Source organism: Pogonomyrmex barbatus, unplaced genomic scaffold (genome assembly GCF_055798465.1).
Source record: "Pogonomyrmex barbatus isolate J1 unplaced genomic scaffold, ASM5579846v1 scaffold3, whole genome shotgun sequence".
In the NCBI taxonomy this organism is placed as follows: Eukaryota; Metazoa; Arthropoda; class Insecta; order Hymenoptera; family Formicidae; genus Pogonomyrmex; species Pogonomyrmex barbatus.
Window position 1 is genome coordinate 6,984,709 of NW_028297127.1, and position 25,626 is coordinate 7,010,334.

General features: G+C 24.0%; 4 protein-coding genes across 10 annotated transcripts; 1 reads left to right on the top strand and 3 right to left on the bottom strand.

Moving 5' to 3' along the window:
- Positions 1 to 1,537: 1,537 nt before the first annotated feature.
- LOC105429197 (uncharacterized) lies at positions 1,538 to 5,675 on the bottom strand. The gene is made up of 4 exons (XM_011642022.2): positions 4,437 to 5,675; positions 4,031 to 4,188; positions 3,225 to 3,481; positions 1,538 to 2,697 (listed from the first exon to the last, which is right to left on the bottom strand). Exons 1-4 carry the CDS (start codon positions 4,567 to 4,569, stop codon positions 2,628 to 2,630), a joined length of 618 nt encoding a protein of 205 aa, XP_011640324.1. The 5' UTR covers positions 4,570 to 5,675; the 3' UTR covers positions 1,538 to 2,627.
- A 1,049-nt stretch (positions 5,676 to 6,724) lies between these two features.
- LOC105429199 (E3 ubiquitin-protein ligase MARCHF8-like) lies at positions 6,725 to 16,801 on the bottom strand. 5 transcript variants are annotated; one of them, XM_089079962.1, is made up of 7 exons: positions 13,471 to 15,128; positions 13,067 to 13,224; positions 12,290 to 12,540; positions 9,247 to 11,694; positions 8,842 to 8,999; positions 7,924 to 8,180; positions 6,725 to 7,410 (listed from the first exon to the last, which is right to left on the bottom strand). In XM_089079962.1, exons 4-7 carry the CDS (start codon positions 9,362 to 9,364, stop codon positions 7,320 to 7,322), a joined length of 624 nt encoding a protein of 207 aa, XP_088936088.1. In that variant the 5' UTR covers positions 9,365 to 11,694; positions 12,290 to 12,540; positions 13,067 to 13,224; positions 13,471 to 15,128; the 3' UTR covers positions 6,725 to 7,319. The 5 variants fall into 5 exon arrangements, with proteins under 5 accessions (XP_088936088.1, XP_088936092.1, XP_088936091.1 ...); XM_089079966.1 differs by lacking the exon at positions 7,924 to 8,180 and having other exon boundaries at positions 13,471 to 15,160; XM_089079963.1 differs by lacking the exons at positions 6,725 to 7,410; positions 7,924 to 8,180; positions 8,842 to 8,999 and having other exon boundaries at positions 10,428 to 11,694; positions 13,471 to 13,660; positions 13,728 to 16,801.
- A 2,919-nt stretch (positions 16,802 to 19,720) lies between these two features.
- Positions 19,721 to 22,957, bottom strand: LOC105429196 (uncharacterized). Of its 2 annotated transcripts, none has more exons than XM_011642021.3 (4): positions 22,700 to 22,952; positions 22,260 to 22,423; positions 21,472 to 21,722; positions 19,721 to 20,937 (listed from the first exon to the last, which is right to left on the bottom strand). In XM_011642021.3, the coding sequence occupies exons 1-4, from the start codon at positions 22,809 to 22,811 to the stop codon at positions 20,856 to 20,858; spliced, it is 609 nt and encodes a 202-aa protein (XP_011640323.2). In that variant the 5' UTR covers positions 22,812 to 22,952; the 3' UTR covers positions 19,721 to 20,855. The 2 variants fall into 2 exon arrangements, with proteins under 2 accessions (XP_011640323.2, XP_088936093.1); XM_089079967.1 differs by lacking the exon at positions 19,721 to 20,937 and adding an exon at positions 20,968 to 21,206 and having other exon boundaries at positions 22,700 to 22,957.
- A 347-nt stretch (positions 22,958 to 23,304) lies between these two features.
- On the top strand, positions 23,305 to 25,221 carry LOC105429195 (testis-specific serine/threonine-protein kinase 4). Of its 2 annotated transcripts, XM_011642019.3 has the most exons (4): positions 23,305 to 24,144; positions 24,223 to 24,392; positions 24,536 to 24,685; positions 24,835 to 25,221. In XM_011642019.3, the coding sequence occupies exons 1-4, from the start codon at positions 23,980 to 23,982 to the stop codon at positions 25,199 to 25,201; spliced, it is 852 nt and encodes a 283-aa protein (XP_011640321.3). In that variant the 5' UTR covers positions 23,305 to 23,979; the 3' UTR covers positions 25,202 to 25,221. The 2 variants fall into 2 exon arrangements, with proteins under 2 accessions (XP_011640321.3, XP_088936087.1); XM_089079961.1 differs by having other exon boundaries at positions 23,305 to 24,392.
- Positions 25,222 to 25,626: the final 405 nt, after the last annotated feature.

Here is a 25,626-nt window from a genome sequence, read left to right on the forward strand (position 1 = left end):
CAATGTATGCAATGAAAGGTCCTCCTAGCTCTGACCAGAGTCCTTAAACAATTAATGTGTGTAAATTTTTGATCGTCAGTGCATTCACAAGGACGTATGAGTTCTCCCTTACTGTCATCTGTCACAAGCAAATTTACATACATTTGATTTTATGATATTTAACAAGTAACAATCATATATACGATATTAAATAACAAATTAACTAAAAATTAAACATCTAAATATTAAATCTTTGACTACGAGTATAATGTCAACGTTATAAGAAACATAAGTTTAAGAACAAAATCTAATTAAAATTTCTATTATAAATTTTAAAAGATATCTTTTTTTTTATTTGATAAGAAGGATGTGCATACCTTCGTTACAATATCGGCATATAAAAACAATAGAATTACTTTCTGGAAAGGTCGGTTCTATCTTTGAAGATAATTCATTTTCAAGATAAAGCATTTCATATTCTTTCGACTCATGTTGGTTTACTATTTCATATTGATTTGCCATTTCCGTTAATTTATTATACAATTATACAATAAAATCTATTATAGAATGTTTGAAATAACAAAACGATAGAAATGCTCTAAAAATTTTCTGAACTTCACGTTTTTGCCACGAGTGGTATCCTAAAACTGTCACAAAGAATATTTTGATGTATAATATTTTAATAAATAAAAACATATTAAATGACGACAAGTTGAAAATACTTAGCTTGACGCGTACGTGTAACATAACACTATTCCTAAATATTAAATTTGAGTTTATTATAAATTTTAACTGAAACTTCGATATTTTTGGAATTTCAGTTATATTATAAATATTCATTACTTGTATAAAAAATTTAAAAGTACAGATGTCAAATTTAAATTAAGATTTTATTTTTAAATCAAATTTTAAATCAATTTTTAAATCAAAATGTATATACAATGCGACAAATAAACTGATTTTTTCATTAAACAGACATCTATTTGAAATAAGAAAAAGAAATCTTAATAATAACTGTTCTTAGAAAAATAAGAATTTATTTCTTATATAGAAAAAGATTATATAAGTTATTCAGTCAATACTATATTCCCCATTATGAAAATTACTATTGTCGAAAGTATTTTATAATAATTATAATATAATTTTCCACTGGAAATTTTTGTAGGGATATAAAATTTGTTGTTAGATTTGTTGATGGATTATCACTTCAAGAGAGAATTTGTTGATGGATTACTTCAATATCACTTCAATATCAAATTAATCAATTTCGGATTTGCATGTACAGATTTTTCTGTCTTTTAGCTTCAGCTGAAAAATGGCAAATGCCTTTCAACACAACTAATTACGATAGTCATGCTTATGCATCACCTGAAATTCTACGTTGGCATCTTTAACTGGCCTCCGATATATGATGCATAAACGTATTCTATGATTTACAGATAGTCTGCTATTTGATGATATAAATTTTGAGCAACTATTGTAAAATATATAGATATACTAAATTTTTTTGTTCAATAATACAAAATAATTATTTATGAAATAAACAAACGCATGAAAATAATTACAATCAAATGCATATATTTGTAAAACGCTTAAAAACATGACATTTTTTTATTTTCACATACAGAAAACAATTTTATAACATCAATTCTAAGAATATATGTAGATTCTAAAAATGTTTAAATAATGGGAAATTACATACATTTTCTTTGTATTCAGAATACACTCTATGAAAAATGTATGAATCATATGTTCACAAATAAACCAAAATCGAAATAAACTTTTTCTATTACATATTGAGAATCATATATATATACGCATATGCATATATATCTAAGATCTAAACCAACAGTGATTACATACATTTCTATCCTATGTTTTCAGAATTTTGAGATGCTGCGATTATACAACATCATTTAATTAAGTTAATTAATCAATTATAACGTAAGAATTTATTTATTTCAATTCTTAATTAATAATTGAATTAATTAGCATAAAAAATAAAATAAAAATTATTAAATTAACCAATGTAATCTAAAAATTTTCCAAAACATATTTCATTTATATTGTTTCAATTTACATAATTTATTGCACAATATACTTATCTCTTTGAGCATTTTCATGCGTATTCCTCAATTACATTGAATATAAATTTTCTGAATATAAATTCTTATTTGTATTTTTATTAATATATAACAAAAAAATGTGTAAATATGTTTTAACACATTTTTTTGTATATATACATCAAAAATATATTGAATATATCGAATAGAAAGGCGATATACGTAATCTATTTTTATGTTTTTAGAATCTACACATGTTTCTAGTCATTTATTATTTTCCTTTACACTTCCAAAAATAATAGTTTCAGGAATTCTTCTTCATGTTAATGTAAAAAGTAATTTTTTTGAATTAATTTTGACATTTAATAAATTATTTCTTAAGACATAAGAATAAAACAAGTGTTTATTCTATCGTAAAAAGCTTATTCCTTCGTAAAATTATAAATTGTTTTAATAAGCCATTCTATCATCACTTCGTTGTTGCATTACTTCATTATAATGACGTCATTTTGATAATCTTGTTACAGGAGAGATAAGAATATATCGAGTAATAAGATATGTACAACTTATAAAGTTGTGACTTCATTAACGCAGACTTTTTATCACTTTTGCGTCACTATTTTCTCTACACCACATATGATAAGCATACTGTAATCTGAAAACAAATAAGAAATAAAATGGAGAATTTATTTTACTTGCTTTGTAAATCTTTTATTATATTTGTTAAAACATTTTTAATATTTCATGTTTGAAATGCTCTTTATTTGATAAATATAACTTTATTAATGTATAGAGCTTATCAATTTATCTTTTTTTCTACATATTTCATTAATCAAATTAAAGTTAATTTTTCTTTTTTAACTTTTAAATTTCTAACATTAATCATTTTCATAATTAAATTTGTTATAAATAAATTTGAAATTAAATTAGAAACGTTGGATTTTATTTAACTAAATCCATATTTTTTTTAACTATGAGAAAAATGCTATTTTTATATAATTTATGAGAAAAATGCTACAAATCTATCAGTTATAATTAACACTAAAATTAAGGTGATATAAATTATAAGATATGCTAACATATGAAGTGCATAAACTCAAATATAATTTTTCATAAATGTTTAATAATTAAGCGTAAAATTAAATACAAAAATAAATTATAAAGTTAATTATTCAAACATACCTTTTACTACTATTGATCACTAGGTTTACTTCATAATTTATAGATAAAATAATAATAATTATATCGCATATAATCAAAAAGATGACTATAATGGAAATGTCAATATTTTTAGTTTTTGAGAAATCAATAACTGTACATAATAATCCGATAAAGACAAGGATACCTATATTATAGATCATTATACCTATTGTTACAATAAGAAAAATACAGAATTTTCCTAATGTATCACGCAATTCCGCATGCCCATTTCTACACCACTGCCAAAGGTGAATATAATATTATGTAATTAATATCTCTTTGAATAAAATTATTAAGAATTAAATCAATAAGTTCATCACTAAAATTCTAAGGCAATATTGAAATTTATCTTTTATATTACTTCTATATTCTTTACTGTTCTCTTAATTCTCGCATGTTATCTATTATATTCTGTTACACTTTACAATATTCTATAATACAATTCATTCTATAATAATTATTTATATATTAAATTTAATGAAATAATAATCCGCTTTTATAATTATGAGAATCATATATAATCATGAGAATAATATATTGCTATCAAATTCTAATTCTTGTGATATATTGATATATTAGTATGATTATGACAAGTTTTCGATATGATATCGATTTGAACTTTTTTTTTATTTTATGGAATATATATATATATATATATATATATTTCTTTCAAAACGGATTTGTTAATTTGAAGTAATAATTTATTTTGAAAACATTAAGTTTTTTTTGGAGCCAAACTATTTCATTTGAGACATATATTACAATTCTCAATTTTTCGTATAACTTACTTCTATTAATGGTTTGCGCTCATATTCCAGCGGGAAGGGAGTTTTACAATTTATGCAATGAGAAACATTTCCGATATTGACCAAAATCTCTAAACAATCAATGTGCATAAACTCGCCAATGCATTTACATGGACGTATAAGTTTTCCCATACTATCATCTGCCATAAACAAATTGACATTTATTTGATTTTGCAAGATTTGACAAGTAATAATTGCATGTGCGATATTTAACAAATTAATGAAAAATTAAACATTCTGTGAAATGTTAATTAAGTCTTTGATTACGAGAATAATATTATCGTTATAAGATACATAAGTTTAAGAATAAAAAAAATTAATGATTTCTATTAGAAATTTTGGAGAATTCACAGGTAATTTTTTTTCATTTTATAAGAAGAATACATACCTTCGTTACAATATTGGCATACAAAATCAATAGGATTACTGTCTGGAAATGTCGGGTCTGTTCTAGAGGACAATTCGAGTATTTCATGTTCTTCCGGTTCATATTGGTTTATCTTTTGATATTGATTTACCATTTTCGTTAATTTATTACACAATAAAATCTATTATCAAATATTTGGAGTATTAAAACAATCGAAATTCTCGAAAAATTTTTTGAGTGAAGAATTTTCTGAACTTCACTTTCTTGTCGTCACAGTTACTATCCTAGAATTGTTATTTCTGATATTAAAGAAAAATATTTTGATGTATTTAAATGGAAATATTTGGAATAACGACAAGTTGAAAATATTTAATTTGTCACGTACACGTAACATAACACTGTACCTGAGTTTCTTATATATTTTAACTTAAATATCGATCTCTGATATTTTTCGAATTTTAATTGTCAAATATTCTTTACTAATGTCAAAAATTTTAAATTTCTGTTCACAGATGTTAAATTGAAATTAAGATTTTATGTTCAAAAAGATGTATATACAATGTGACAAATAAAGTGATTTCTCTCTTAAACATTTATTTGAAATAAGATATGGAAGTTCTTATAATAATTAACCCTTAGGAAAATAATGCATTTCTGCTTGCCATAGAAAAAATTATATATGTTATTGTCGATACTATATTTTCCCCATACAGATCAATTTACTCAGATTTTAATAATATAATATAATTAAATAAATTATAGTAACTTTTATCAAATTAAAGGGCTAATTTTGAAAAATAAATTTTGTTAACTCGTAGTTTATTTTAAACTTTCTTGTTGAAATCAAAAAGCTCATTTTTGTCGTATAAATAATAGACGGTAGCAATAAAATGCATATTAAATAAAAAATTATCTAACATAAGATCGGCAGATGACAAAAACGATGAAAGATCAGATAACTCGAATTTTATAGTTATGCTCTCGAAAAAAATTAGTTGCTGAATCTTGTGCCACCGATAAACTAATCATACTCTTCTTTTCTTCTCTTTTCTTTTCTTTTTCTATGATAAATTCTTTAATTCCATATATCTTTGTTATGTATTTAATATGTTTGTACGTATGCAAATCGCGAAATCCGATCGACACAATTGTCGATTAAAAATAGAATTAAAAGTTTTAATACCGGAAAATACTTCACGAAATTTCTGTCCTGCGAGATTAAAGTAACCAAAGAATTAAAACATTCACATCAGATTCATTTTCTGCAGATCATAGAAATCACAAATCGATTGATTTCTTTTTCAAAGTACAGGATATAAAATTACATCGAGAAAAATCGTGTAATTTAAAAATCAAAATAGTTCAATTATTAAAATTAAAATTGTCGGAATCATTTTATAATAATTACAATATAATTTTCCATTGGAAATTTTTACAGAGATATAAAATATTTGTTCGTGGATTATTACTTCACTATCAAATTGTTCAAATTTGCAGTTGTAGACAGGTTCATTTGTCTTTTAGCTTCAGCTGAAAAACGGCAAATGTTTTTCAACACAATTAATTACGATAATCATGCTTACGCATCACTTGAAATTCTAGGTTGGCATTTTTAACAGTTCTTTAATATATGATCCATAGACGTGATCATATGATATATGAACTCTATGATACGATTTACGATCATCTGCTATTTAATGATATAAATTTTGAGCAATTACTATAAAGTATTTAGGTATATTAAATCTCTTTGTTCAATAGTATGATATAATTATAAACAAATGCATGAAAATTATAGACAAATGCATATATTTGTAAAACATTTAAAAACATGAGATTTTTTATTTTTGCATACAGAAAACGATTTTGTAATACAATTCTAATAATACATGTAGGTTCTAAAAATGTTTAAATAATGGGAAATGGAAATTATATATATTTTCTTTGTATTCGAAACATACGCTATGAAAAATGTATTGATCATTTATTCGCAAATAAAACAAAATCGAAATAAATGTATTTATTACATGAAAATCATATATGTATATGCATACATATTCAAAACCGTTAATAATGATTACATACATTTTTTTATCGCATTGTTTCTGGAATTTTAAGATGCTGCGATTTTACAACATTATTAAGTTAACTTAATTACTTATAATAAAAAATTACTTATTAAAAAAAAATTATTTATGATAAACTTATTAAAAAAAATTTATTTATCTTAATTTTTAACTAATAATTGAATAAATTAATATTAAAATAAATAAAAAGTTATTTAATTAATAAATCAATTAGTAAAAAACTTTAAAATACATATCTTAATTGCATTGTTTTATTTACATAAGTTATTGCACAATATACTTATCTCGTTGAGTATTTCTACGCCTATTCCTCAGCTATATTGAATATACATTCAGTGAATATAAATTCTTATTTTTATTAATATATAACAAAAAATATATTAATGCATGTTTTAATGCATTTTTGGTATAATATGCAACAAAAATATATTGAATGTATCGAATATAAAGGCGATATGTAATTCATTTTTATGTTTTTAGAAGCTACACATACTCCTAGTCATATTCTATTTTTTTTTATACTTCTAAAAATATTAATTACAGGAATTCTTCTTTATGTTAATATGTAAACAGTAATTTTTTGAATTAATTTTTGACATTTAATAAATTATTATTTCTTAAGACATAAGAATAAAACAAGTGTTTATTCTATCGTAAAAAGCTTATTCCTCCGTAAAATTATAAACTGTTTTAATAATAGTGATTCTATAATCGTTTTTCTATCTTCATTGTTGCATTACTTCAATATAATGACGTCATTTTGATAATCTTGTCATAGGAGAGGTAAGAATATATCGAGTAAAAAGATATGTACAACTTATAAAGTTGTGATTTCGTTAAAACGCAGATTTTTTATCACTTTTGCGACACTATTTTCTCTACACCACATACGATAAGCATACTGTAATCTGGAAACAAATAAGAAATAAAATGGAGAATTTATTTTATTTGCTCTGTAAATATTTATTATATTTGTTAAAATATTTTTAATATTTCATGTTTGAAATGCTCTTTATTTGATAAATGTAACTTTATTAATATACAGAGCTTATCAATTTATCTTTTTTTTTACATATTTAATTAATCAAATTAAAGTTAATTTTTCTTTTTTAATTTTTAAATTTCTAACATTAATCATTTTCATAATTAAACCTGTTATGAATAAATTTGAAATTAAATTAGAAATGTAGCTTTGAGTTCTATTTAACTATATTCATATTTTTTTTAATAAAGCGACAAATAACTGGGGTTTTTATGAGAATACTACAAATCTATCAGTTATAATTGACACTAAAATTAAGATAATAAATAATAAAACATATGGAATGCATAAACTGAAATACAATTTTCCACAAATGTTTGATAATTAAGTCTAAAGGTAAATACAAAAATAAGTTATAAAGTTAATTATTCAAATATACCTTTTACTACTGTTGATCACTAGCTTTGCTTCGCACTTTTTAGTTAAAATAACAAGAAATATATCGCGTATAATCGCAAAGATGATCATAATGGAAACGTCAATATTTTCGGTTTTTGAGAAATCAATAAATGTATATAATAATCCGATTAGACAAAGGATACTTATATTATACATCATTACACTTATTGTTACAATAAGAAAAATACAGAATCTTCCTAATGTATTACGCAGTTCCGCATGCCCATTTTTACACCACTGCCAAAAATGGATATAATATTATGTAATTAATATCTCTTTGAATAAAATTATTAAAAATTAAATTGACAAGTTAAGCACTAAAATTCTAAGGCAATATTGAAATTTATCTTCTACATTCTTCACTGTTCTCTTAATTCTCGCATATTGTTTATTATATTCTTTACAATATTCTATAAATTCATTCTATAATAATTATTTATATTTTAAATTTAATGAAATAATAATCTACTTTTATAATTAATCAAGAATAATGTATTGTATATATTAGTATAATATTTAATATATATTAGTATGTATTAGTATATATTATATATATTAGTATATATATTAGTATATATTATATATATATTAAAATATATAATATTATATATTATATATTATAATATTACTAAATTCTAATTTTTATTATATTGATACATTAGCATTAGATCATGACAAGTTTTCGATTTGAATTTCTTTTTATTTTATTATTCCTTTTTATTTCATTCTTTATATATATATATATATATATATATATATATATATATATACATTTCTTTCAAAACAAATTTGTTAAATTAAAATAATAATTTATTTTGAAAACATTAAGTTTTTTTTGGAACTAAACTATTTCATTTGAGAAACATATCACAATTATAAATTCTTTGGTATGACTTACCTCTATTAATGGTTTGCGTTTATATTCTAACGGGAAGGGAGTTTTACATTCTATGCAATAAGAGACTTTTTCGACATTGACTATAGTCTCTAAACAATCAATATGTATAAACTCGCCAAGGCAATTACATGGACGTATGAGTTTTCCTATACTGTCATCTGCCATAAGCAAATTTACATTTGATTTTACAAGATTCGACAAGTAATAATTGTATGTGCGATATTTAATAAATTAATGAAAAATTACATCTGTTGAAAACTGAAATGTTAATTCAGTCTTTGACTATGGGTACAATATTATCGTATAAAAAACATAAATTGAAAGATAAAGTATGATTAAAATTTCTATTATAAATTTTTAAAGATTCACAGATATTTTTTTTTATTTTATAAGAAGAATACTTACCTTCCTTACAATATAAGCATACAGAGGCAATAGGATAATTTTCATAGGTTATTGATTCTGTCTCAGAGGATAACTCGTGCATTTCATATGCGTCTATCGTATCATATTGATCTGCCATTTGTGTTAATTTGTTAAACAATAAACTATATTATCGAACGTTTGGAGTATTAAAGCGACCAGTGTGCTTTGAAAATTTTCCGAATTTCACTCTCTCGTCGTCACACTATAAATTTCTTAGAATTATTATCTTTGACATTGAGTTAAAGTATTTTGATATACTTAAATGGAAACATTGAAATGACAACAGGTTGTTTGAAATACAATTGTCAGTTTGTCTCGTATATGTACCATAATGTAAATGTTCCTAATTTTTAAATTTGTATTCGTTATGGATTTTAATGTAAATTTCAGTTATGATACTTTTTGAAATTCAGTTGTCACTGTTTTTTATCTACTCCAAAAATTCAAAATTTTCATACATGTTAAATTTAAATTAAAAGACATTTATAAATTAATAAAATGTATGTTCAATATAACAATATAAAATGACTTCTCCATTGAATAGACATTTATTTGAAGTAATAAGAAGCTATAAGTAATAAATAATTAATAATAATTGCCCCTATGAAAATAAGAATTTACTTCTGCTAGACAAACAAAAACATTATATTATTTAAGTTTGAAAGTAACATTTTCTTTATAAAAATCATTTGCTTTAGATTTCAATAAATTGTGGTTCTCGCCAAATTAGAGTATTGGAGTATAATTGATTTGGAGAATAAATTTTGTCAACTCGTAATTTATTTTATCCCTTGCAGTTAAAAAGCTAATCTTTGCTAAAAATGATAATAATATCAATAACAAAACATATCGATAATAATATAATTTTCCACTGGGAATTCTTGTAGAGATATAAAATATGAGAATTTGCTCATGGGCTATTACTTCAATATCTAAATTATCCGATTTCGGATTCGCATGTGAAACTGAAAAATGGCAAATTAATAGTCTTTTAACAAAAATAATTGCTATAGTTATGTTCATGCATCACCTGAAATTCTACTCTGATTTTCTTATAGTCTTTAATATATGATCCATAAACGTGCTTTATAATATAATTTACAATTGTCTGTTAATAATAAAAATTTCGAGTAACTACTATAAGGTATTTAAGTAAAATATTTAAGTATATTAAATTTTTTTTATTCAATAATAAATGATTACATGAATGCATATATTACAAATGTATATATTTGTAAATACAGATATTTGTAAAACATGTAAAAACATAAGATTTTTTATCTTCACATATAGAAAATAATTTTGTATAACAATTCTATCAATATGTACATTCTAAGAACATTAATATTACAAGAATATCAGAAATATAAGTTATATATATTTTCTTTGTGTTCGAAACATATTATGTAAAAATATATTGAACATGTATTCGCAAATAAAATAAAATTGAAATAAATTTTTTTATTGTATACTGATAATAATATATATGGATTAATATATATGTATACATATTCAAAACTGCTTATAGTAGTCACATATTCTATCTCATTCCGTGATGCTGCGATTGTACAAGATCATTTAATTAATTATAATATAAGAATTTATTCATCTTAACTTTTAATTAACAATTAATTTAATTAATTAATATAAAATAAAAATGAATAAATTAAAAAATTATTTATTTAAAATAAGTTAATAAAATAATAAATGTAATCTGCAAAAAAGTATACAATATTTTATTTATTTTATTTACATAGTTTATTGCATAATATACATATCTCATTGAGCATTCCTGCATATATTCCTCAATTATATATGAATACAAATTTACTGAATGTAAATTTTTATAATAACATGTAATAATGATAAACATGTTTTAATAATAACATGTAAATTTTATTATTAATAAAGACATGTAAATATTTTTAACACATTTTTTTGTATGATCAACAAAAATATATGTATCGAATGTAAAGGCAATATATATAATCTATTTTTATGTTTTTAGAATCTACACATACCGTCTTAGACATATATTATTTTCTTTTATGTGCTTCTAAAAATATTAATTTTCCCATTTCTTCTTCATGTTATGTAAAAAGTAATTCTTTTAATTAATTTTGACATTTAATTTCATGAGATATAAAAATAAAACAACTGTTTATTCTATCATAAAGCGTCCTTCCGTAAATTTATAAAATGTTTTAATAATAGAGATTCTATCATTAGTTCATTATTGCATTATAACTTCATTATAATGAAATCATTATAATGACGTCATTTTAATAATCTTGTCGCAGAAAATATAAGAATACACCGAATAATAAAATATGTACAATTTAAAAAATTCTGATTCTATTACGCGAACTTTTTATTACTTTTGCGTGACTATTTTCTCTGCACCACGTGTGACAAGCATCACGTAATCTGCAAATAAATACAAAATAAAATGAAGAATATATTTTATTTGTTCTGTAAATCTTTCATTATATAATACTTGTTGAAACATTTTAACATTCCTTAAATTAAGATTAGATTGCTCTTTATTTAATAAATGTAACTTTGTTAACTTAATACATTACAGAGTCTATTAATTAATCTTTTTTTTCTGCATATTCTTTAATCAAAGTTAATTTTGTTTAACTTTTAAATTCCTAATATTAATTATTTTCATGATTAAACTTGATACAAATAAATTTGAAATTAAATTAGAAATGTAGCTTTGGGTTTTATTTAAATTCATATTGTTTATATAAATTCGTTTATATAAATTCGTAAATTCATTTGTTTTTTTTTACTAAATAAAATAACAAATACTGGAATCTTTATGAAAAAAGTGCTACAAATTTATCAGTTACAATTAACAATTAAAATTAACATTAAAATTGATAAAGGTGATAAATTAAACATATAAAGTGCGTAAATTCAAATACAGTTATCCATAAATGTTCGATAGTTAAATTTTAATTTACTTTATAAAAGTAAACAAAAATAATTTAAACAGTTAATTATTTGAACATACCTTTTACTGCTGTTGATCACTTGTTTTTTCTCGTAATTTTTAGATATAATAATAATAATTACGAAGAATATATTTAGAATGATAATCATAAAGGAACTAATAATCTTTCCTTTTGAAAAATCAATACATGTACATAAATATATGAGTAGACAGAATGTACATGTATTATAGACTATCACACCTAATATTGTAATAAAACAAGCAAAGAATCCTTCTAACATATTACCCAATGCGTATCTATTTCTGCACCACTGTCAAAAATTAATATAATATTATGTAATTCACTTGTAATAAAATTATTAAAAATTAAACCAGTAAGTTAGGCTTAAATTCTAAGGCAATAATAAAGTTTATCTTCCGTATTAATTCACTATTCTCTTTGTTCTCTCATGCTGTTTATTATGTTTTGTTACACTCTATAATAACAACAGACATTTTATAATAATAATAAATTTATTAAGTTTAATAAAATAATAAAATGTTTTTGTAATTTACCATGTGAACATATATTGCTACCAAATTCTAATTATTCTTGTGATATTTTGATATATCAGCATGATCATGACGAGTTTTAAATACGACCGATAATTGATTTGAACTTTTTTTTATTTTACGGATATATATTTATTTTTTTTAGAATATATATTTATTTCTTTTAAGACAGATTTAAGTGAAAATAATAATTTATTTTAAACAAAATATTAAATTCTTGTTGGAATTGCCCAAACTGTTTTATTTAAGAAACATTGCAGTTATCAATTCTTTCGTATGATTTACCTCTATTAGTGGTTTGCGCTTGTATTCCAACGGGTAAAAAGTTCTACAACGTACGCAATGAGTAAGCTTTCTGACTCTGACTAGAGTCTCTAAACAGTCAGTGTGTATAAATTCCTGATCGCCAGTGCATGGACGTATGAGTTTTTCCGTCCTGTCACCTGCCATAAATAAATTTACATACATTTGATTTTGTAACGTTTGATAAGTAACAATAAGTAACAATCGTATATACGGTACTTAACAAATAATAAATTAAATATCCGTTAAATATTAATTGAGTCTGATTATTGATATAATATCATCGTTATAAGAGACATAAGTTTAAGAATAAAATATGATTATACTATAAACTTTGAAAGATTAGACGGATATATCCTTTTTATTTCATAAAAAAATGCACATACCTTTGTTACAACGTCGACATACAAAGTTAAAGACAGTAACACTGCTTTCAGAAGTCCATTCTATCCCGGAAGAAAGTTCGTTCATTTCATACGCATTCATTATATCGTATTGCTATTTGTCTGCTATTTATATTAATTTAGTAAACAATAAATTTTATTATTCAACGTTTGGAGCAAAGCAATCGATGTGCTCTGAAAATTTTCTGAATCTTACTCTTTTCGTCGTCACAGTACAATGAATCTCCTAAAACTATTACCTTTGACATCGAGCCAAAATACTTTGATACACTTGGAGCACAAATGGAAACATTTCAAATGACAACAGATTGTTTGAACAGCTCAATTTGGCTCGTATATATAACATAATAGCTCTGTTCTTTTCGGCTGAACTGATTGTACTCATCCAAATTTTTTCTTTCTTTCTTACATTGGAAGAAGAAAAATAAACTCTGAACTAGTGCAGCCAGTTCAGCTAAAAAGGACAGACCCAACTCTTCCTGAATTTTGAATATGAATCTTTTTGTTGTGGAATTTAACGCAAATTTCAATTTCCGTTTATTAAAGAATATATTGTTAAACGTTTGAATCCAGGCGACCGATGTATGGTCTGAAAATTCTTTGAATTTCTTTTTGTCATCACAGTACGAATCTTTTAGAACTGTTATTTTGGAGTTTGAAGAAAAATATTTTTATGTATTTAAATTGAAATATTTTAAATGACCACAGGTTGTTTAAAATATTGAAAATATTCAGTATATGAGTACGATTCACTTGATGCTACAAATGTTTCAAAGCATTTAATTGATCAGAACGAAGAATTTTATGAATCGATCAATCAAAAAAATTTGTAGCACCAAGTGGATCGTATCCTACATAACATTATGTAATTCCTCCTGAATTTTGAATATAAATTATTATCGTAATTTCATCGTAAGCTTCAATCTTTGATATTTATCGAATTTCAGCTAAGTCATGTGTTCTTTGCCTATACAAAAAATTCAAAATTATCGTTCACAGATATCGTTCGTCAAATTTAAATTAAAATTTCATGTTCAAATCAAAACGTAAATATTCAATGCGACAAGTAAAAAGATTTTCCCATTAAATAGATATTTATTTGAAGTAATATGAAGAAAGTACTAGGGTAATTACCCTTATCAAAATAAGGATTTCTTCCTGCTAGATAAAAAGAAACATTATATATTATTTAAGCAATCGTCAATTTCTTCCATATCTATTTCTTCTATAAAAATCAATTGCTTCAGATTTTAATAAATTACAATTAGTTTTAAATAAATTAGAACATTAGTTTGGAGAATAAATTTTGTTAATTCGTAGTTTATTTTAAACTTTCTTTTTGAAATCAAAAAGCTCATCTTTAGAGATAAAGAAATGGAACCAAAAAAAAATGGACGATGCTCGAATCACACAGTTATGCTCTCGAAAAAATTAGCCGCTGGATCTTATGCCATCGATAAAATAATCATATTCTTCTATTCTTCTCTCTTCCTTTTCTTTTCTATAGTAAATTCTTTAATTCCATATATCTTATATGTATATAATATGTTTGTACGTATGCAAATCGCGAAATCCAATCGACACAATTGCCAAATGACGATAAGAATCAAATTTTTTGTCCTCGAAAAGTACTTTACGAAATTTCTCGCGAGATGGAGGTAACCAAAGAATTAAACCATTCGCATCAAATTCATTTTCTGCAGCTCATAGAAACCACAAATCGATTGATTTCTTTTCCAAATGAAGTACAGGATATAAAATTCGAGAAAACATCGAGAAAAATCGTATAGTTTAAAAATCAAAATTGTTTAATTATGAAAATGACTATTATCGAAAGTATTTTATAATAATTATAATATAATTTTCTATTGGAAATTTTTGTAGGGATATAAAATACAAAAATTTGTTGATGGATTATCATTTCAATATTAAATGGACCAATTTCGGATTTACATTGTAGATAGATTTATCTGTCTTTCAGCTTCAGCTAAAAAATGGCAAATTCCTTTCAACACAACTAATTACGATAGTCATGCTTACGCATCACCTGAAATTCTACGTTGGCATTTTTAATCGTCCTCTAATATATGATCCATAAACGAAGTCATATGATATATGATCTCTATGATATGATTTACGATCATCTGCTATTTAATGATATAAATTTTGGGCAACTACTAAAATATTCAGATATACTAAATTTCTTTATTCACTAGGATGATATTATAAACAAATGTATGAAAATGATTACAGACAAATGCATATATTTGTAAAAACATGAGACTTTTTTATTTTTACATACAGAAAACAATTTTGTGAATATCAATTCTAATAATACATGTAGATTCTGAAAACGTTTAAATAATGGAAAATGGAAAATATATATATTTTCTTTGTATTCGAAACATATGCTATGAAAAATGTATTGATCATTTATTCGCAAATAAAACAAATTCAAAATAAATGTTTTTATTACATATTGAGAGTCATATATATGTATATGCATATATGTATATGCATATTCAAAATCGCTAATAGTGATTACATACATTTTTTTCCCATTGTTTCCGGAATTTTAAGATGCTGTGATTTTACATCATTACTTAACTTAATTAAGTTAACTTAATGAATTATAATATAAAAATTTATTTATCTTAATTTTTAACTAATAATTGAATAAATTAACATAAAAATAAATAAAATAAAGTTATTTAATTATTAAATTAATTAGTGTAATGTGTAAAAAAGTTTATAATACAATACAATATTTTAATTATATTTTTTGTTTTATTTACATAATTTATTGCACAATATACTTATCTTGTTGAGATATTTCTACGCCTATTTCTCAGCTATAGTGAAATTCAGTGAAATTCTTATTTTTATTAATATATAACAAATGTTTTAACGCATTTTTTGTATGATATACAACAAAAATATATTGAATGTATCGAATGTAAAGGCGATATATGTAATTTATTTTTATGTTTTTAGAAACTACACATACTTCTAGTCATATTCTATTTTCTTTTATACTTCTAAAAATATTAATTACAGGGATTCTTCTTTATGTTAATATATAAAAAATAACTTTTTGAATTAATTTTGACATTTAATAAATTATTTCTTAAAACATAAGAATAAAACAATTGTTTATTCTATCGTCTTTTCGTCTTTAAAATTATAAAATGTTTTGATAATAGCAATTTTATCATCACTTCATTGTTGCATTTTTTCATTATAATGACGTCATTTTGATAACCTTGCTATTGAAAAGGTAAAAATATATCGAGTAATAAGATATGTACAACTTATAAAGTTGTGATTTCGTTAAAACGCATACTTTTTATCACTTTTGCGTCACTATTTTCTCTACGCCACATACGATAAGCATACTGTAATCTGGAAACAAATAAGAAATAAAATGGAGAATTTATTTTATTTGCTCTGTAAATATTTATTATATTTGTTAAAATATTTTTAATATTTCATGTTTGAAATGCTCTTTATTTGATAAATGCAACTTTATTAATATACAGAGCTTATCAATTTATCTTTTTTCTGCATATTTTTGAAATTAAAGTAAATTTTTCATTTGTAACTTTTAAATTTCTAACATTAATCATTTTCATAATTAAACCTGTTATGAATAAATTTAAAATTAAATTAAAAACGTAGCTTTGGGTTCTATTTAACTATATCCATATTTTCTTAATTAAATAAAGCGACAAATATCTGGAATCTTTATGAGAAGAATACTATAAATTTATCAGTTATAATTGACACTAAAAGGTGATAAATTACAAGACATTATGAAATGCATAAACTGAAATACAATTTTCCATAAATGTTTGATAATTAAGCCTGAAATTAAATACAAAAATAAGTTATAAATATTAATTATTCAAACATACCTTTTACTATTGTTGATCACTAGCTTTGCTTCGCAATATTTAGTTAAAATAACAAAAATCATGTCGCATATAATCACAAAGATGATCATAATGGAAACGTCGATATTTTCGGTTTTTGAGAAATCAATAAATGTACATAATAATCCGATAAAGACAAGGATACTTATATTATAGATCATTACACCTATTATTACAATAAGAAAAATACAGAATCTTCCTAATGTATTACGTAGTTCCGCATGCCCATTTCTGCACCACTGCCAAAAATGAATATAATATTAATATCTCTTTCAATAAAATTATTAAGAATTAAATCGATAAATTAAATATTAAAATTCTAAGGCAATATTGAAATTTATCTTCTATAATAATTATTTATATATTAAATTTAATGAAATAATAATCCGCTTTTATAATCAATCAAGAATAATATATTACTACCAAATTCTAATTCTTGTGATATATATTGATACATTAGCATGACAAATTTTCGATTTGAATTTCTTTTTATTTCATTATTCCTTTTTATTTCATTCTTTATATATATATATATATATATATATATATATATACATTTCTTTCAAAACAGATTTGTTAAATTAAAGTAATAATTTATTTTGAAAACGTTAAGTTCTTTTTGGAACCAAATTACTTCATGTGAGAAACATATCACAATTGTCAACTCTTTCGTATGACTTACCTCTATTAATGGTTTGCACTTATATTCCAGCGGGAAGGCAGTTTTACATTCCATGCAATAAGAGACTCTTCCGACATTGACCATAGTCTCTAAACAATCAATATGTATAAACTTGCCAATGCATTCACATGGACATATGAGTTTTCCTGTACTGTTATCTGCCATAAGCAAATTTACATACATTTGATTTTACAAGATTCGACAAGTAACAATTGTATGTCCGATATTTAACAAATTAATGAAAAATTAAACATCTGTGAAATGTTAATTCAGTCATTTTGACTATGAGTACAATATTATCATTATAAGAAACATATAACTGAACACATAACATAATTGAAGAATAAAGTATGATTAAAATTTCTGTTATAAATTTCTATTATAATTTTTAAGAATTCACAGATATTTTTTTTATTTTATAAGAAGAATATTACCTTTCTTACAATATAAGCATACAAAGGCAATAGGATCACTTTCATAGATTATTGATTCTGTCTCAGAAGATAACTCGCGCATTTCATATGCATCTATCGTATCATATTGGTCTGCCATTTGCGTTAATTTGTTAAACAATAAACTGTATTATCGGATGTTTGGAGTATCAAAGCGACCAGTATGCTTTGAAAATTTTCCGAATTTCACTCTCTCGTCGTTACAGCACTATAAATTTCCTAGAACTATTATCTTTGACATTGAGTTAAAATATGTTGATAAATGGAAATATTGAAATGACAACAGGTTGCTTGAAATACTCAGTTTGTCTCGTATATGTACCATAATGTAATTGTTCCTAATTTTTAAATTTGTATTCGTTATGAATTTTAATGTAAATTTCGGTTATGATACTTTTTGAAATTCAATTGTTACTTGTTTTTTATCTACTCCAAAAATTCAAAATTTTCATACATGTTAAATTTAAATTAAAAGACTCATTTAAAATTAATAAAATGTATGTCCAATATGACAACATAAAATGACTTCTCCATTGAATAAACATTTATTTGAAGTAATATAAAGAAGCTATAAGTAATGAATAATTAATAATAATTGCCCCTATGAAAATAAAAATTTACTTCTGCTAGATAAACAAAAACATTATATTATTTAAGCTTGAAAATAACATTTTCTTTATAAAAATCATTTGCTTTAGATTTCAATAAATTGTGGTTCTCGCCAAATTAGAGTATTGGAGTATAATTGATTTGGAGAATAAGTTTTGTCAACTCAATTTATCTCTTTGCAATTAAAAAGCTCATTTTTGCTAAAAATGGCGATAATATCAATAACAAAACGTATATCAATAATAATATAATTTTCCACTGGGAATTCTTGTAGAGATATAAAATACGAGAATTAAAGTGCTCAAAGAATGAATTGTTCATAGATTATCACTTCAATATCTAAATTGTCCGATTTCGGATTCGCAGATGTAGACAGATGAAGCTGGATGAAAAAACGGCGAATGTCTCTTAACAAAAATAATTGCTATAGTTATATTCATGCATCACCTGAAATTCTACTCACATTTCTTACAGCTTTTAATATATGGTCCATAGACATGATGCTTTGTAATATAATTTACAATTGTTAATGATAAAAATTTTGAGTAACTACTGTATTCTAGTATACTAAATTTCTTTTATTCAATAATAAATGATTACATGAATGCATATATTAATATATATATTTGTAAATACAGATATTTGTAAAACATTTAAAAACATGAGATTTTTTATTTTCACATATAGAAAATAATTTTGTATAGCAATTCTATCAACATGTAGATTTTAAGAACGTTTAAATTACAAGAATATCAGAAATATAAGTTATATATATTTTCTTTGTGTTCGAAACATACGTTATGTAAAAATATATTGAACATATATTCGCGAATAAAATACAATTGAAGTAAATTTTTCTTTATTGCATGTTGATACTAATATATATATATGTATACATATTCAAAACTGCTAACAGTGATCACATATTCTTATATCTCATTGTTTCGTGATGCTGCGATTGTATAAGAGCATTTAATTAAATTAAGTTAATTAATTAATATAAAATAAAAATGAATAAATTAAAAAATTATTTATTCAAAATAAATTAATTAATGTAATCTGCAAAAATTTACAATATTATTAATTTTATTTATTTTATTTACATAGTTTATTATATAATATATATATCTCATTGAGCATTCCTGCATATATTCCTCAATTATATATGAATACAAATTTACTGAATGTAAATTCTTATCCGTATTTTTATTAATATATAATAAAAATATGTAAATATTTTTAACACATTTTTTTGTATGATACAACAAAAATATATGTATCGAATATAAAGGCAATATGTATAATCTATTTTTATGTTTTTAGAATCTACACATATCGTTTTAGACATATACTATTTTCTTTTATGTGCTTTTCAAAATATTAATTTCCGTAATTCTTCTTCATGTTAATATAAATATAGTAAATATAGTAAAAAGTAATTTTTTGAATTATATTTTGAATTATATTAATTGTGACATTTAATTAATTACTTCATGATATAAGAATAAAACAACTATTTATTCTATCGTCCTTCCGTAAAATGTTTTAATAATAAAAAGTCCTTCCGTAAAATGTTTTAATAATAGCGATTCTATCATCATTTCATTATTGCATTATAACTTCATTATAATGACGTCATTTTAATAATCTTGTCGCAGGATAAGAGTATACCGATAGTAAAATATGTACAATTTAAAAAATTCTGATTCTATTACTTTTTATCACTTTAGCGTGACTATTTTCTCTGTACCACGTGTGACAAGCATTACGTAATCTGCAAACAAATACGAAATAAAATAGAGAATTTATTTTATTTATCTGTAATTTATTTTCTGCTCTGTAATCTTTCATTATATAATACTTGTTGAAATATTTTAACATTCCTTAAATTAGGATTAGAATGCTCTTTATTTAATAAATTTGTTAATGTAATGTACAGCCTCTCAATTTATCTTTTTTTTCCTCCATATTCTTTAATCAAATTAAAGTTAATTTTTCTCTTTTAATTTTGAAATTTCTAATTAATTATTTTTATGATTTAACCTGATATAAATAAGTTTGAAATTAAATTAGAAACGTAGCTTTCGATTTTATTTAACTAAATTCGTATTTTTTTTACTAAATAAAACGACAAATAAACTAAAATCTTTATGAAAAACGTGCTACAAATTTATCAGTTATTAACATTAAAATTAAGGTGATAAATCATAAAACATATAAAGTGCATAAATTGAAATACATAAATGTTCGATAGTTAAACGTTAAAAGTAAACAAAAATAATTTGTACAGTTAATTGTTTAAACATACCTTTTACTGCTGCTGATTATTTGTTTTTTCTCCATATTTTTAGATAAAATAATAACAGTTACGAAGTATGCAATTAAAATGATAATCGCAAAGGAACTATTAATATTTCCTTTTGAAAAATTAATATATGTACATAAATATATGACTAGACATAATATACATGCATTATAGAATATCACAACTAATATTGTAATAAGACAAGCGAAGAATCCTTTTAACATATTACCCAATGCATGTCCGTTTCTGCACCACTGTCAAAAATTAATACGATATTATATAATTGTAATGAAATTATTAAGAAATTAAAAATTATTATTAAATCGGTAAGCTTAAATTCTAAGGCAATAATAAAATTTATCTTCATCATTCATTTATCATATTAATTCACTGTTCTTTTTGTTCTCTCATGCTATTGCATATATGTTTTGTTACACTCTATAATAACAACGAACATTTTATAATAATCATAAATTTATTAAGTTTAATAAAATAATAAAGTGTTTTTGTAATTTATCATGTGAACATATATTGCTACCAAATTTTAATTATTCTTGTGATATTTCAATATATCAACATGATCATGACAAGTTTTAAATACGATGTTGATTTGAACTTCTTTTTATTTTACGGATGTATATTTATTTCTTTTAGAATATATATTTATTTATTTCTTTTAAGACAGATTTAAGTTAAAGTAATAATTTATTTTAAATAAAATTCACATTAAATTCTTGTTGGAACTGCCCAAACTGTTTCATTTGAGAAACATCGCAATTATCAATTTTTACCTCTATTAATCGTTTGCGCTTGTACTCCAGCGGGTAAAAAGTTCTACAATGTATGCAATGAATGAGCTTTTCAACTCTGACTAGAGTCTCTAAACAGTCAGTGTGTATAAATTCCCGATCGCCAATGCAGTTACATGGACGTATGAGTTTTTCCCTTCTGTCATCTGCCATAAATTTACATACGTTTGATTTTGTAAAGTTTAACAAGTATATAAGTAACAATAATAAGTAACAATCGTATGTACGATATTTAACAAATAATAAATTAAACATCCGTTAAATATTAATTGAGTCTTTGATTATTGATATAATATCATCGTTATAAGAGACATAAGTTTAAGAATAAAATATAAAATATTATATAAAATATTATATTTTCTACTATAAATTTTGAAAGCTTCACGGATATCCTTTTTATTTCATAAAAAAGATACACATACCTCTGTTACAACCTCGGCATAGAAAGTTAAAGGCAGTAGCATTGCTTTCAGAAGTTCTTTCCATCCCGGAGGAATGTTCGTTCATTTCATATGCATTTATCATATCGGTCATATTGATCTGCTATTTGTATTAACTTATTAAACAATAAACTTTATTATTCAACGTTTGGAGCAAAGCAACCAATGTGCTCTGAAAATTTTCCGAATCTTACTCTTTTCGTCGTCACAGTACAATGAATCTCCTAAAACTGTTATCTTTGACATCGATCTAAAATATTTTGATACATTTGGAAATGGAAACATTTCAAATGACAACAGATTGTTTGAAATGCTCAATTTGGCTCGTATATATAATATATGTAACTGTTCCTGAATTTTGAATATAAATCTTTTCGTTATGGAATTTAACGCAAATTTCGATTTCCATTTATTAAAGAATATATTGTTAAAAGTTTGGATCAAGGCGATCGATGTATGGTCTGAAAATTCTTTGAAATTTCTTATGGTCTGAAATTTCTTTTCGTCATCACACAATACGAATCTTTTAGAACTCTTATTTTTGAGTTTGAAGAAAAATATTTTTATGTACTTAAATTGAAATATTTTAAATAACCACAGGTTGTTTAAAATATTGAAAATACTAGTATATGAGTACGATTCACTTGATGCTAAATAATTCAATATATTTCAAAGCATTTAATTAATTGATCAGAACAAAGAATTTTATGAATTGATCAATCAAAAAAATTTATAGCATCAAGTGGACCGTATCCTACATAACATAATGTAATTCTTCCTGAGTTTTGAATATAAATTTATTATCGATAATAAATATCGATTTCATCGATAATAAATTTCGATCTCTGATACTTCTCGAACTTCAGTTGTCATATGTCCTTTGCCTATACCAAAAATTCAAAATTATCGTTCACAAATGTCAAATTTAAATGAAAATTTCATGTTCAAATCAAAATGTTCAATGCGACAAGTAAAATGACTTTCCCATTAAATAGACGTTTATTTGAAGTAATATGAAGAAACTACTAGGGTAATTACCCTTATCAAAATAAAGATTTATTCCTGCTGGATACAAAAAAACATTATATATTATTTAACCAATCGTCAAACTATTTCTTCTATAAAAATCAATTGCTTTAGATTTCAATAAATTATAATTAGTTTTGAATAAATTAGAACATTAGTTTGGAGAATGAATTTTGTTAAGTAGTAGTTTATTTTAAACTTTTTTCTTGTAGTCAAAAAGCTTATTTTCGCCAGAAATGGCGACGGTACCGATAATAAAATGTATGTCGAATGAGCAACTGCCCAGTATGAGGTCGGTAAATGAGAAAAACGATGAAAAAGAAAAGAAATTGACAGTGCTTGAATCGCATGGTTATGCTCTCGGAAAGACTATAGGTTCTGGATCTTACGCCACTGTCAAAGTAATCATAAATTCTTCTTTCCTTTTTTTGAAATTTTTTAATTCCATATATCTTTATTGTATACGTGTATATGTGCAGATCGCGAAATCCGATCGACATGATTGCCAAGTGGCGGTGAAAATAGTTTCAAAATTCCATGCGCCCGGAGAGTATCTCACGAAATTTCTGCCCCGCGAGATCGAGGTGGTCAAAGGATTAAAACATCCGAATTTGATTCACTTTCTGCAGGCAATAGAAACTACACATCGGTTGGTCTATCTTCCAAGTGACATCAATTAATCCTAGCTTCCATAGATGGATATATTAGGAGCAATGGAGACGAATTTATTCTGCAAAACCGGATTTTGATTACACACATTTTTTTTTTTCTTAAATCGATTACATTTTTTAGAGTATACATTATTATGGAATACGCGCAGAATGGCAGTCTACTCGATATTATACGACGTGATACTTATATCGACGAATTACGTAGTCGCAGATGGTTCCGACAACTCCTGGAAGCTATTGATTATTGCCATGAGCATGGCATAGTACATAGGTAAAGGGAAATATAATTATTATAATTGAGAAAGTAAGATTTTAGAGCACATTAAAAGATATAAAATAACGTTGAGAAAAATTTTGCGTCGAAAAAACTGCTCAGAATTAGATCAATGTTTATAATTATTTTGTTGGAAATTCTTACAGAGATATAAAGTGCGAGAATCTGCTCATGGATTATCGTTTCAACATCAAATTGTCTGATTTTGGATTTGCACGTGGCCAGATGAAGCAAAAAAATGGCGAGTGGCCTCTCAGCACAACTTATTGCGGCAGTTATGCTTATGCATCGCCTGAAATTCTACGTGGCATCCCTTATCAGCCTCAGCTTTCTGATATATGGTCGATGGGTGTGGTGCTTTACGCTATGGTTTATGGTCGGCTGCCATTTGACGATACAAATTTTTCGCAGCTACTAAAGGTACCCAGGTATATGCCAAGACCGGTGTACTCAACAGATACTCAAGTTGATTCCAACCTTTCGCATGTTCTTTTTTCATGTACAGTTAAATAAAATTATTAAGCAAAATAAAATTATTTTTTTAAATAATATAGATCATATAATATCGGATAAAATTTAAATTTAATTATTGTATAAAATATAAGAATAAGAGATAAAAGATAATAAGTGTTTATGTTGAATATAAAAATACCAATAGAATATTTTTATTATTTCTTACATATTTTATCCTTGTAAGTGACTACATTTCATGTTGTCATCTTTATCTAATACAGTCCATTCCTTCCTCTCTTCATTCAGCAAGTCCAAAACAAAGTGATCTTTCCTAAACGTCCTAAGGTATCTCAGTCATGTCGCTTTCTCATCACCCGTATATTAGTACCTCAATCTGCACGATTACGTATCAATAATATAAGAAGTGATGCTTGGCTTGAAACATCTGTCGTTGCTCAAACATCAATTAGTGGCAGATTTATTGT

What these genes read in the sequence shown, in the direction of transcription:
- LOC105429197 (XM_011642022.2), bottom strand. Translation starts at nt 4,569, where the DNA reads ATGGTAAATCAATATCAAAAGATAAACCAATATGAACCGGAAGAACAT. An exon ending in ATGCCAATATTGTAACGAAG is followed by an intron (nt 4,189 to 4,436) that starts GTATGTATTCTT and finishes TGTTTATGGCAG; the next exon opens with ATGATAGTATGGGAAAACTT. An exon ending in GTGATCAATAGTAGTAAAAG is followed by an intron (nt 2,698 to 3,224) that starts GTATGTTTGAAT and finishes ATTTGTTTTCAG; the next exon opens with ATTACAGTATGCTTATCATA.
- LOC105429199 (XM_089079962.1), bottom strand. Translation starts at nt 9,364, where the DNA reads ATGGCAGATCAATATGATACGATAGACGCATATGAAATGCACGAGTTA. An exon ending in AACGCAAACCATTAATAGAG is followed by an intron (nt 8,181 to 8,841) that starts GTAAGTCATACC and finishes CATTTTTGGCAG; the next exon opens with TGGTGTAAAAATGGGCATGC. An exon ending in GTGATCAACAGTAGTAAAAG is followed by an intron (nt 7,411 to 7,923) that starts GTATATTTGAAT and finishes ATTTGTTTCCAG; the next exon opens with ATTACAGTATGCTTATCGTA.
- LOC105429196 (XM_011642021.3), bottom strand. Translation starts at nt 22,811, where the DNA reads ATGACCGATATGATAAATGCATATGAAATGAACGAACATTCCTCCGGG. An exon ending in ATGCCGAGGTTGTAACAGAG is followed by an intron (nt 22,424 to 22,699) that starts GTATGTGTATCT and finishes AATTTATGGCAG; the next exon opens with ATGACAGAAGGGAAAAACTC. An exon ending in ATAATCAGCAGCAGTAAAAG is followed by an intron (nt 20,938 to 21,471) that starts GTATGTTTAAAC and finishes ATTTGTTTGCAG; the next exon opens with ATTACGTAATGCTTGTCACA.
- LOC105429195 (XM_089079961.1), top strand. Translation starts at nt 23,980, where the DNA reads ATGGCGACGGTACCGATAATAAAATGTATGTCGAATGAGCAACTGCCC. An exon ending in GCAATAGAAACTACACATCG is followed by an intron (nt 24,393 to 24,535) that starts GTTGGTCTATCT and finishes TACATTTTTTAG; the next exon opens with AGTATACATTATTATGGAAT. An exon ending in GAGCATGGCATAGTACATAG is followed by an intron (nt 24,686 to 24,834) that starts GTAAAGGGAAAT and finishes AAATTCTTACAG; the next exon opens with AGATATAAAGTGCGAGAATC.